Below are 13466 nucleotides of genomic sequence, written 5' to 3' on the forward strand. Positions count from 1 at the left end.
TATGCACCAGTAAAACATAGGTATTCTCTAGGACATCACAGCCACATGTAACTTCTACAAACTCTAATACTAGTAGGGTAGCTGAAAGCATAGGTGGAATAACCTGTCATTTCAATAGACAGCTTTCTAGAAGATGTTGCATTCTCACTGCTGTGAGGGGCTGTGATAGCCTATGAGACAGAGCACACACCCACACACATATATATGTATACACATGTCTATCAAAAGATAAACATTGGTACTTTATTTCTGCAGTCTTACCAGCCATCAAAAGTAGTATGGCTGGATATTTATAATTAATCCTGATGGACAAGAGATGCATAAAGTAAGATCTTTTCTAATATGCCACCCAAGCAGGGAGAATCAAGGGAGAGAAATGATAAGGTTATGTGGGACAAGGAAAGGAGGAGTTCATACTACAATACAGTAAGAATATAAAATTACTTTCTGATAAAATTTCTATAAAATCTATGTTTGAAAGCACAGAAATAGCATTCTGCAGGCCTCAAAAATGCTCAGATACTACACAACTGCTCTTAAAATTGCTGCTCAGCCTGTGCTCAGCTGTCTGAATATTTAAATAAATTGCATACATAATTTTGAAAGCACCCAACTGGGAGCTCACAACTTTCTTTTTTCAACTTGAGAATGCCAGTCGGCATTCTATCTTTTCTGAATTAGCACACTAAATGAAATAAGAAACACACAATGAATATTTATTGTCTCTTTTACATTAGCTCATTCCAAGACAGTATTTAGATTTATCACCAGTTTTAACCCTTATTGGTGCCTTATGAAGAGTGCTCCAGCACCTCACCTAGTGTAAATTGGTATAGCTCCATGGAAGTAAATGAGATTAGGCTACTTTTCACCAACTAATAATCTAGCCCAAAATGTCTTGGTTTGTTTTTCCCATATGAACCAGACAAGTTCAGATTTAGCCATCCCTAATATAAACAAAATACAACAAAGAGGAGGCAATTTAGAGTTAGTCTAGGAAATGTAGAGTGGTTGGTGAGGGGGAAGTCTGGAGATGCAATACAGTCTATCACTTTATGCTACCAATGAAAATCCAGCTCAGTAGTGGCTGGTCAAGTTATTATACTGCAATGCCTGCACAAGACAAGTTGGAGTCTTGTTGGTCAGGAGTTCACATCACAGAACCACCACCACAAACTGCCATTAACTGGCTTCTTGTCTCAAAAAAGGTGCCATCATCAGCATGTGGCATGGAAACAATTCCTTTCACATCCATAGAAATAGTTCTTCCAGGTCACAGTTGAGCTACGTGAGCAGGATGGTATGGGCAAAGTTGGAGTTTGTCTGCCCATGTTGTAGCTACTTTTTGGATAAACAGAGAACACCCATTTCCAGGGATATCCAACCTAACAATTCACAAAGATTAAAAAAGTCACTAAAGGAAAAAATTCCTATTTTTAAAAAAAATTTCCTCAAAAATCCAACTAACAATTAGCTTTTGAATGTTGTCTCCTTTCATTCTCTCTCTGACAAACACAGAACACTTAGCTCTCTTTAAAACACTTTTCAATTTGTTAATCTCTAGCTAGACAGATAAACTTCTGTCAAAAGTTTAACATGTTGATTAGGTATTACAGGATTCACTGGAACATGCCGCATGATTCTTTATGGCACTTTATAGCTGTACTGGCAAATCTAGGAACTTTAGGAGCTACTCTCACCCTGTTTTACACCAAGCAGGGTTAGATGGGGGGTGGGGAGGGTGGAATACTTGAGTCTAACCTATACTATAAGCTCTACCATTAGCAGAGCTGCAATGGCAGCCAGTGATAAATCTTTCCCTTTAGGGTGAATAAGGTCTATATGTACACTCAGTAACGTGTCCTATTTCTGTTGATCAAATTAGCAGATCTAGTTTTCCAGAGGAATGGCTGGAAGTGAGGAATGAGATCTATAGAGAAGGATAAATTCTCATTTCGAAGAACACAGACTGGCATACAAAATTTTGATTGAACAACAAGGGGTACCATGGTGTTCAGTTCTACGCCATGGGAAGTGCTGTTTATAAGTACGTTTTCAGTATTTACAGAAGTGTCTGATGCCTTAAAAAGGAGAGATTTTCTGTGATGAATTAATACATACCTTTCGGCCTCAGGAGATTCATTGGTGCACAGCTCTAGAGCATTCTCTGCATCTTCCTTCTTCTTTTTGAGCAGTCCACAATGAATCTGTCAGAAATGGAAGGAAAAAAAGTTACACCAAGGAAAAGAACAGTTTGAGGAAGGACCAGGCCTTTTTGATGTTTTTAGGGCAGGAATTAAATGGGAAGAAATGATCGTGTTTGAAAGGATTGTGTTTGAAAGATACTTTACGGCACTTGGTTCTCTATATCTTGCTCCTTTTCCTCTATCATTAACTGCAGCTGGATGGTGGACTGTGAGACCACCACTGTTTCTGCAGAAATTTGGACTCTAAATACGGATATTCAATATGCAGAGACATAAGGATGACACTACCTCTATCCCATGACCCTTCCCCCCTCCCGCCATAAATAGTACCAGATTTGTTGGTGAGAGGGGGCAGTAGCAGGGCTCCAGCAATCCCAGGCCTCCCTCATGGATCCAAATATTATCTCATGGATGCAAAGCTGAGTCCAAGCACAAAGCAGTTTGTGCCTAGAGCAGGAGAACTGAATTTGACACACTAAAGATATATTTGGAGGATTTTTTTTTGTATTTTTTAAGAAGACAAGTGGAAGTAATTTAGAATATCAAACTGCTATGACCCAAATCATCCATTAAGGGTCTCTAGAAATGCAGTAATGTTTGAGAGAGTTACTCTAAAAAAGTACTACAGAAGTCAGGAGCAGCTCTATGTTTTTTGCCGTCCCAAGCATGGCAGTCAGGCAGCCTTCGGCAGTGTTTCTGCTGGAGGTCTGCCCCGGTCCCGCGCCAGAAGGTAACCTGACTGCCGCCCTCACAGCAACCGGCAGGCTACCCCCCACTGCTTGCCACCCGAGGCATGCACTTGCTGCACTGGTGCCTGGAGCCGCCCCTGTCAGAAGTTTACACAGAATGACAGTCTATCAGGGCTGCCCAGAGGGGGGGGAGGGGCAAGTGGGGCAATTTGCCCCAGGCCCTGCAGGAATATAGTATTCTATAGTATTGCAACTTTTTTTTATGGAAGGGGCCCCCAAAATTGCTTTGCCCCAGGCCCCCTGAATCCTCTGGGTGGCCCTGCAATCTATGGGTTTATTGAACTATTCTACAGAATTCTCTGTCAGGACTAGAAATCCCTAGTAAATTCCATAGAAAATAGTTTTTGGACTATGCTATTATATTCTATAGAAATTGTTCCATGTGACAGAATTCTGATTGCAGGATGGTCACAGAAATAGGAGAGTGGCTTATGAGAGATTCTCTCTGAAGGATCAAGTCTGCTTCCCTCACGCTTCTAAATGAATAGGGGTTGCATGTCTGGGCAAGGTGGCTCAGAGAAGTGGGGGAGGGCAATCGCAGGAGATAGAGTCAACAGTTCCTGCTTTCACTGGTGCTCAACAAGTGCAGTTGCAACAGGAGATGTGTAGGAGATGCAAGGATGGGGCAGCCTCCTTAAACTCTTCCCTTCCCCTGCATATGGGCCAGCCACCATATGGCCCTGTGTCTTCAATGTGCAAAAGCCAAGAAAAACCTTCTCAAGCAAAGATTCCATCAAGAATAACCACCATTACTCCCGGGGGGAAAAATTGCATTTAAATAGCCCTTTCCAGCCAAAGATCTAAAAAAACTCAACAAACACATATTTATTAAGTCTCACAAGACCCTTATGAAATATTATTCTCACTACACACATGGGAAAACTAGGCACTGAACTGTTAAGAGTCTGATCCCATGCCCACTGAAATTCATGAGATTCTTTCTACTGATGGCATTGTGTGTTGATTCAGGCTCCATAGCCTGTGGCGAGTCACTGGTTCATTCAGGAATGAAACCCAGAAATCCTCATTCTCACTACTTTGATCTAACTACTGGAGAACAATTGCATCGCTGTAATTGCTGCTTTTAGAACACTAGTTTTATCTCCACCTACCTATTGTGACTTGTGTGATTTCAGAATATCAAATGGAAGGATGACCGTTTGAACACTGAAATAAAATGGGAAGTTATCACGACCAAAGAAAGATTGTTTGAAACCAAATGAGTTTTCAATTAGTGATAAATATATTTATAAGTAACATCAACAAACTCAAACCACAACAAAACATTTAATAGGCACCATACTGCTTCACCTGTGCACACAGCAGAATCTTAAAAGGTGACCAGGGTAAGATCTGAGGTGTTTGGCTTTTTTTTTTTCTCTTAAATTCCTATACCTTCAGGCACTTCTCACATTTTAAATGCATCTGGTTATCACTAATTACAAAGATCCCATTAGAAAAGGATGGCAATTCAGTTTCATGTGAAACTTGATTCCAGCTTTCCTGAGTTTTACAAATGTCTTTAATTGTAACAAAAATGTGTTGAAATGCTTTAAGTTGTAGTAGTTTGACTTCCGTGGGAGCTGTGGGTGCTCAGTATCTCTGAAAATTAGGTCACTTACATAGGTGCCTGAATTTACATTAAGGTGCCTAATTTTAGATATCAAGATTAAAAATTTGGACCCAGTTGTAATAAAAACAAAAACCAATGAAATTAAAGAAACTGGCCTTAGCTGTTCGAGGAAAGAAAATCCAGAGTTCAGATTGCCACTCCATCTCTAATTCATCCTGCTGGACCTGGGTATTGCAGTTTCTCAGGTTGACGTGCCATGTTGTGTATTACAGCATGTGTCTAAATATCTAGGCGTAATGGGCCAAATGTAGATGGTGCATGTTAGAGTCATTCAATGTCATTACATTTACTTATTGATGTGTAAAGGAGTTAAAGTGGACGTAATCGAGATACCAAGGAACTGGGAAATAAAGTTTGACACCTTTTTATACATGCCTGTTAGTTGCTTCACAGACTCAGCGAGCCAAATTCAGAATGGATGCATATGGGAGATGTGTTATACATTACATATTGGTGAGTGCACTAAAGCCACACACATTGAGGATGGTCTGAAAGAAGGTAAACGTTAAACCAACTTCAACTCTTTGGTAGGCCACGTCCAGACTACCCGCCGTATCGGCGGGTTAAAATCAATTGCTCGGGGATCGATATATCGTGTCTAATCTAGACGCGATATATCGATCCCCGAGCGCGCTTATATCGATTCCGGAACTCCATCAACCCCAACGGAGTTCCGGAATCGACAGGGAGAGCCGCGAACATCGATCCCGCGCGGTGTGGACAGGTGAGTAATCCAATCTTAGATATTCGACTTCAGCTACGTTATTCACTTAGCTGAAGTTGCGTATCTAAGATCGATTTCCCCCTCGTAGTGTGGACCAGCCCATACAGGGGGATGTTTTAGAGAGTAGCAGTAGCCTTCCTTTTCAGATCTTCAGTTTCTGGATACAGCAAGTGAAAAGCTATTTTAAGGCATCATTTCAAGGAAGTTGCCATGTTGGGTCTCATTCACACAACCAGCCCAACAGAGTGCTAAATTATTAAACCAATTATGCCAAATACATTTACGGTATTTGTGCACAGTATTAATATTTTTCTAGTAATAACTGATTTTTACAGTGCAATATAATTTATTTATTGGGCTTTTTATTATTAATTGTAAAAATTAAATTTAAGATACTGGAGAATTCAGCTACTTCAAAATAAAAAAATGTCATGAGTCTTTGCAGGAAATGGGTTTGTAATGTTCAGGTAGAAAACTACTGAGAGTTACAGAAAGTGTCTGGCTACTTCCCGGACTTGTAAAGACAGCAATAGAGTTACAATGATGAATTAGACACATATTTATAAGGTGTAGAGCCAGTTAAAAGAAAAAATTCCCACAAATTGGCATTTTTCAATTTTTTTCCAGAATTTCACACACACAAAAAATATTTTTCCAATAAATGACCAAAAATATTTCAGTTTTCGAAAGTTATTTGCAGAAAATACAATTTTTCCTTTTTTTAATTATTGAAAAAGCTAGAAAATTGACCAAATATGAGACTTTTTTTCAAAAGATTTCATTTTGGTCGAAGAGGCATTTTTCATTGAAAAGATAGATACTGACAAAATTTTGATTATCTCTAATAAATTGTCATTCAGAAAGTTGAATGACACTAGCCAGCCCTGTATTCATCAAGTTAAGAAGCCCAGAAAAGTTCTTAAATTTTTAGCAAGTTTCTATAGTATGTAAATTAATTCCCGTGAAGTTTTCACTTTGTTTATCCTTCTGACAAAATACTGCTCTGCAACAATCCATAAAAAATGGTATAGTTTAGTGCCACAGTGGTAAAGTCTAGAAATTGGATTAGGAATGTGTAGTGCAATTCTAGAATATCAGAAATTTTAGTTCTTCCTTCCAGCTCTTTCCTCCACCAAATTTCTATGTCTGAATGTCTTTCTAATGCAAATCCTGTATTTGTATGCTTTTGCCTCTACTGCATACACATAAAAGTCACAAGAACAGAAACAGGTAATCATACAGAAATGAAAGCCACAGGGCTTTCAGACTTGTGGGAATAGAAGCTCTTTGTCTCTCTCTGTAGGTAAAATGAGGTAATTGTGGAGGGAAGACATTTGCATATGCTGCTCTCTGGCTTCTCCTGTGGGCAAAAGGGGAAAACTGAGGGTGCTCCCTATCTGTTGACAGATAGAAGAGTTTCTTAAGGTGCTGAGAGCTCTGCCATCTGATGATACTAGTCAGCTCTGTGTTTCTGGGGAACCAGGGCGCAGTATCTAGCCTGTCTGACACACACACACACACACACACTCTCTCTCTCTCTGTCTCTGCTTGAATCAAAACTGATCAGAGAAAAGGCTTGCAGAGAGCAATGAAGGGTGTGGAAGACACACCTGGACCCTTCCTGACAAGAGTGACAAGCTTAAGATATCTCCATTAGCATACAGAATGAACAACAGAGACAACTCCCCTAGCCTCATCTGCACGAAATATGGGACAGAGAGACTTCTCTATTTGCATACAGAATGGAGAACAGAGAATCGCACTGAACTCTGGGACCAGAAAAGCAGGGAGCACTGCATCATGGGGGATCTCTGCTCCAGATGTTAACAACCTATGCCTGCCTACACCCAGCTCAGCAGTTATCAGACCAATTCTAGCGAGGAATCCTTGATTGATATCCAAAATACAGAAGCAGCCTAGTTGCACTGTGAGCTCCCTGGAAGAAAACACCGCTCATAGCCAAGAGTGATCAGCTCCTATTGTCTAGCCCAGGGGTAGGCAACCTGTGGCATGCGTGCCGAGAGCAGCACGTGAGCTGATTTTCAATGGCATTGACACTGCCCGGGTCTTGGCCACTGGTCCAGGGGGCTCTGCATTTTCATTTAATTTTAAATGAAGCTTCTTAAACATTTTTAAAACCTTATTTAGTTTACATACAACAGTTTAGTTATATATTATAGACTTATAGAAAGAGACCTTCTAAAAATGTTAAAATGTATTACCGGCATGCGAAACCTTAAATTAGAGTGAATAAATGAAGACTCAGCACACTGCTTCTGAAAGGCTGCCGAACCCTAGTCTAGCCTAAAGAAAACTCTTGAGTCATCAGTTTACCCATAAACAAATCTAGCGTTCTCCCTTGAACCATTGTTGTTTCTCTACAAAAAAACTTACCTATGTTCAAGTAAGTGTTCTGATGCTTAGATCCAAACTATGCATCAGTTCCACTGGGACTCCATCTTCTCCTGACTGATCATGCTGGGGGCTCTGCCTGTCTCCGGCACTCAGGACCCTGAGCTACCGCCATCACCTGGGAACCCTGACCAGTTCAAGCCTCATGGAGTGGGTGAGATCCCCTTCTTTCTCTCTCTCTCTGTTTTCCTTTCTACCTTAAGTATTAACCTTTAATGATGTATGTTATGTTGGTTTAGGCTCTCCTTGTGTAGATATTATTATTCAATAAATAACTTTTATGGTTAAGCTGGTTGCTTCTCTCTCTCTCTCTCTGAGCTTTACTCTTTTGTGGTTTTAGCTTTCCCCATTTACTCTGCAGCAACGCTTCTTTTACCTAAGCTAAAGATCCCTGCAGCGCCCAAAGACTGCGGGGTTTGCTCATCAAGTAGGTTACTACCAGTACAATTGGTATGTGTGAGTGAGGATAGGGACATGCTGAATCTGGGACACATAAAGGGGCAGCTTGAAAGTGCTGATTGACCCAGTCCTCTCAGACGTGCTCTGTTAATGTGTGTGTGCGCGTGTGCACACATGCTCATTTGTGTTCATCCAGTTCTGGGGTTGGAGGAACCCAGCCCTAGGGAACCTAGGTCCTGCAAGATAGCTCCATTGGGAGGGGACTTGCGGAAGGGAGAAGTAGAGCTCCATATGAAAATACACATAACACAAGCAGTACATTGATAGAATCACGGAACTCCTCCTCAAAAAAAGTAACCCAAATAAATGAGCATACCCCAAAGTAACAGGCAAATCTGGTAACACTGAAGATTCCCCATGTTCCAAACTCTCATACTGCATTAAATGTGCTGTGTAACTGTGGATGTGTGAAAGAATGTGCATGTGTGAGAATTAATGGGGGTTATTCAGTGGGGGGAGAATGGGCCACCCTGATCTAGAATTGAGTAGGCACAAATTGCAAAGTGGCCGAGTCGGGATTGGACTGTATTTGTGAATGCAATTGGTGAGGCTTCTCCTGAGATGCATAGTTTGGAGTGGGTGGGCTCTAACCAACAGGCAACTTGTTTGTTCTTGTTTCTAAATCAATTTGGTTATGACCCTAGGTTACCAAGACCCCTGCGCATGTTTGTGAGGGTTAAAATATTGTGAGGGGCCATTTAGATTTTAATGGGCTTAGTCTGAGTACCGCTCTTGGTGGGGGCTCAAGGCAAACAAATTTTAACAAGGGATTCCAGATACCACACTGAATCTAGCCTAGCAGAAGAGTCTGCTCCCCAGTAGAAATGTTACAGAAATATAATGCTTGCAGTAAGTGTCTGTTCTGGCAGCAATACAAAGGGTGATATGTCACATTATTAAGACAGGGAGGTTTTTTCTTTTTTAGACCAGATGTTTTCAGACCTATTTATTAATGTTAGAATCAACAGAAATGCAGATTTAGACCCTAGATTAAGGATACTCCAATTTTTCCAATCTACATACTCTGATGATAGAGATTCTCTCATAGGACACATTCCAGGCAAACCATTTATTTTTCCCAAATGTTTTATTTTGAAGACCACCAGAGGTTTACAGACCATAGCAGTTTGAGAGCCACTGCCTTAAACTATGTATTCTGATCATTAAAACAGGTAGTTGTCATTGTATCGATCAGGCAGCCCACCATTACAAAAAAAAGACAGGAGAAACTGTACTCTTCCTCTCAGTCATCTAGCTGTTTAACTCAGTTACCAAGTGAAGGAAGTTGGTATGAAATTACCATCATGTTTCACCAACAAAACTGAGAAAAAGCATGGGGTAATAGAAGGGATATTGTGGCTTTTCTTAGGGAGAAAATATACTAGTGAGTGAAACTTGAATATAAGGTTACCAAATTATGCAAAATGTATTACCTCAGAAAGATACTATTAAGTGTCACACATTTTTCAGCCTAGACACAGGTGTTAAACAACACAGATTCATATAATGAGGAGATAAAAAAAAGAGACGCATTTAATCATTCTAAGCAGTACACATATTACACAGCCACAAAGTAAGTGGAACTCTTGTAGTCACGAATGCCATTGGTAAACAAGCCTGTAGGTCATGGTAAGTGTAAGTGGTGTGTGGGTGTTCTGTGGGAGGAGTTGGAGGAGAGGGAGGAAGAGATAGGCTATTACTGTAAATGTGATCAATATATAAAAGCAATAGAGTAGAGCATATTGTGTGAAAAAAGTTCTACGCTACACATACCGAAAGTAATTGAGGGGGAAATAAAGCCTTCAAGACTCTTTCCCCGTCATGTTTTTGGGGAAGTCATATTTAAAAGACTAATACTTCAATGATCTGTTTCCATCTAGAAGGTCATTTCCAGGTTTGGCTTTTTCACCACAGTAATATTTCCACGAGTGTTTTACAAGACTAGCCTTGAAATAGCCATTAGTGTTTTTCTGCTCTTACATCAGCCTCTTCACTGAAGACTCAGCATAGCCATTTAAATGCAGCAGAAAGATCACACCGAAACACACACAATGCAGACACTACCAAATCTTGGAATTCTTCTGGATCCGCTTTCATTTCTCCCTGATCCAGTGCTCAAAATGCTGTATTATGTAGAGTCCTCAATTAACATTTTAAAACTTGAGGTCAAGATTTTCAGAAGTGAATAGCAATTACAGACACATGAACATTTTGTTACCGAACTTGATACATGTAAAAATATATTTGATACATTTCCTGTATGGTGCTAAGATACTAGAATAAAATTTAACTGATCTCACTATTAATCTTGTACAGAGTGTGATTCTCTCTCATTTGTTATGGTAACAGTGCATTCAGAGATGTACAAGAAAAAACACCACCACAAAAATCCCACCTTGAAGATCCTGCAATCAGAGAACACTGGAATCTAAAAGTTAATAGATAACTGTTGAGAGAGAGAGACCTTTTCAACAGAACATGCAGAAAAAAAATCTACTTGTTTGGAAACCAGACAGAAGGTCAATTAAAGCCCCAATCCTGCAGTCTCTACTATGGAATAGTGGGGAAGTTTATCGCACATAGGGTGAGGAGCAGCAGCTGTGGTTTTGTACTATACAAGTCTTTTGACTCTAATCCAGCAAAAGGAAATAGACTAATCCTCCCGACACTCACACAAATACCCACTAGGGTGACCAGATGTCCCGATTTTATAGGGACAGTCCTGATATTTGGGGTTGGGTCTTATATAGGCACCTATTATGTTCCACTCCCTGTCCCAATTTTTCCACATATGCTGTCTGGGTGATCTAATACCCACTGAAGGCATTGGGGTTTGGATGGACACAGGAGGCCACTGCATGATTTTCTTTGCAGGATCTAGGCATGGTTAATAATGGAACTTAAAGCCTGCATTCATTCAGCAGTTATTTACCCACTCTTAATACGGTTATATACTTTGTCCAGGTAGCGTTATGGGTATAACTATATTTTAAAGTCAAAGAATCTCCTTAGAAATATACTATAATAAAGGGTGGGGGAAACGAAACTGGTGTTTTTAGGTGCATTCATCAATTGATTAAAAATTGAATTAATTTAACTGATTTGTTTTTCAGTTGCTTCACATTTGAGATCTGAAGAGTAGAGGTGGGTGAAATTAATTATTCAGGCAAAACTTCTTTTGGCAGAAAAAAATACAGTTTCAGGTTGACTGAAATATTTCATAAGTTTCAATCAAAATGACTTTTCATTTAAAAAATTAAAACTAAAAAACCAAACAAAATGTGTTCAACCCAAATCATGTTTATTTTCCACTTCTGCAGTTCCGTGAAACTTAAAGGTATATCATTTGAGGTCAACCTGAATTCTCTCTCCCCCCTAACTCTCTCACCCCACCAAAAATTAATTAAATAAAAAACAGTTATTTGCCTAGCTCTCCTTGATAGCCAAATTTATATGTACAGCAACTATTTCTGGATGTGTGATTACAAACCCTCTTCCTCAGAAATAAACAAGGGGTTATAGCAGAAGTGTCACCAAATGTAGGCTCCAGGTCCACATAGGGATTTATTCACAGAGACCACAGTGCCCATTAGGGTGACCAGATGTCCTGATTTTATAGGGACAGTCCTGATTTTGGGGTCTTTTTCTTATATAGGCTTCTATTACTCCCACCCACCGTCCCAATTTTTCACACTTGCCGTCTGGTCACCCTAGTGCCTGTGCAGAACTCCACTGACTTCAGTGGATTCCATATTTGGATGGGGCTCTGTATGAGTGAATCCTAATGCAGCATTGGGCCTTTAATTTGTGGGGTTAAATGCGAGTCCAGTGCAAGGAGTATCAGCCCTATACTTTCAGTTAGACTGAAAAAAAGCACAAACCACAGGAAAGCAACAAGTATCTCCAAGCTGTCCAACCCACTTACAGTGCCTCTCTGACAAGAGCACCCCGTTCTTCCCTTCCACCTTCAAACAAGTACCCAACTTTCTATCTCTCCATAAAAATACAACAGTCACAGGTAATTAGAGAAAACAGCTGGTTATTTAAAAATAAATTTAAAAAAAAAATCAAAAACCAAATTAAAACAGAAGTTGTAGATCCCTATTAAGTTAGAAACAAATTACAAATATACTCAAATTTTGATGAGTTTCCCCTTTCTCTGCAAATACTGCATGCATCTCTGCTAATAATCCTTTTCTGAGACCTCAGGAGACTCCCCAATAAATCATCTTATCAGTCCATTTTATATACAGTAGAGAAATACTCCCATGTGCTTAATAGTTTACTTGAGCATGCAACATTTTAATTAAGCCAATGCTGGTGTGCAGATTTGGGGAGTGAGCCCCAGCACTCTAGGCCCATGCATTGCATACTGGTTTTTTTTATGAGGATAGAACAATGTTAAAGCACATAATTTGGTTAACTTGTTTAGTAAAGTTCAATAAAATCTCTAAAAACATGAATACACACACTATTTTAGGCAAATTTATTTATTTATCTGTAGCCCAGGAAAGCTTATGCTCAAATTAATTTGTTAGTCTCTAAAATGCCACAAGTACTCCTGTTCTTTCTTGCGGATACAGACTAACACAGCTGCTACTCTGAAATCTGTCACTATTTTAGGACTATAAAAACTGTTTCTTTTTGCAAGGACACACATTTCAGTTCTGATGATGTTGCCTAAGAATTCTACTGGACCTTACTCTGAGCATATTCTGTATTTCCAGTTGGATTAGTACTGTGAGAACAACCTTTCCAATGGCATTGCCAAGATAATCTATAGTTAATATTCATTAGCATGTAAAAAACCTGTAGGATTTTGGTTTTGTTTTTTTTTTTTTTTTAGGGTGGGACAGCAGGGAAGGAGGAAGTAACTGTTTAGTGCTTTGTAAACTTCAGGTTATGCAATGAACAACTTGTGCTTTATTATCTATAAAGCACCACAGGATCAATGAGCAGCATAGCTCTTTACAATCTCAGTAATAAAAGACAGTGGCAAGGGAAAGAGAGGCAATGTAGAAGCAAGGTGGTCAGTCAGTTAAGTTTGGTATATACCTTATTAGCACAAGGGGATTTTACTTTTGCAAATTATAAGGAGAGCTACATTAAAAGACAGGAGGGAGCAGAAATGGGAAGTGGCTGGTGGAATGCTAGTCAAAACAGAGCAAGTCTTTAGAGGGGATTTGGAACCCATTGACTTCAAGGGGTTTTAGAGCAGATACTTGGGGCATAAGGAGTTTGTTCAGCATATGAGGGGAAAGGAGGTTGTTCCAGGCATAGGG

At 39.8% G+C, this 13466-nt stretch overlaps 1 protein-coding gene across 1 annotated transcript in view; it reads right to left on the minus strand.

Moving 5' to 3' along the window:
* Positions 1-13466, minus strand: part of TNIP3 (TNFAIP3 interacting protein 3) — a 108635-nt gene that overhangs the window by 72253 nt on the left and 22916 nt on the right. Inside the window, exon 2 of the mRNA XM_050946555.1 lies at positions 2122-2208. Coding sequence (XP_050802512.1) covers positions 2122-2208 — 87 coding nt within the window. The remainder of the gene's footprint in view (positions 1-2121; positions 2209-13466) is intronic.

Source organism: Gopherus flavomarginatus, chromosome 3, assembly GCF_025201925.1.
Source record: "Gopherus flavomarginatus isolate rGopFla2 chromosome 3, rGopFla2.mat.asm, whole genome shotgun sequence".
Lineage (NCBI taxonomy): Eukaryota > Metazoa > Chordata > Testudines > Testudinidae > Gopherus > Gopherus flavomarginatus.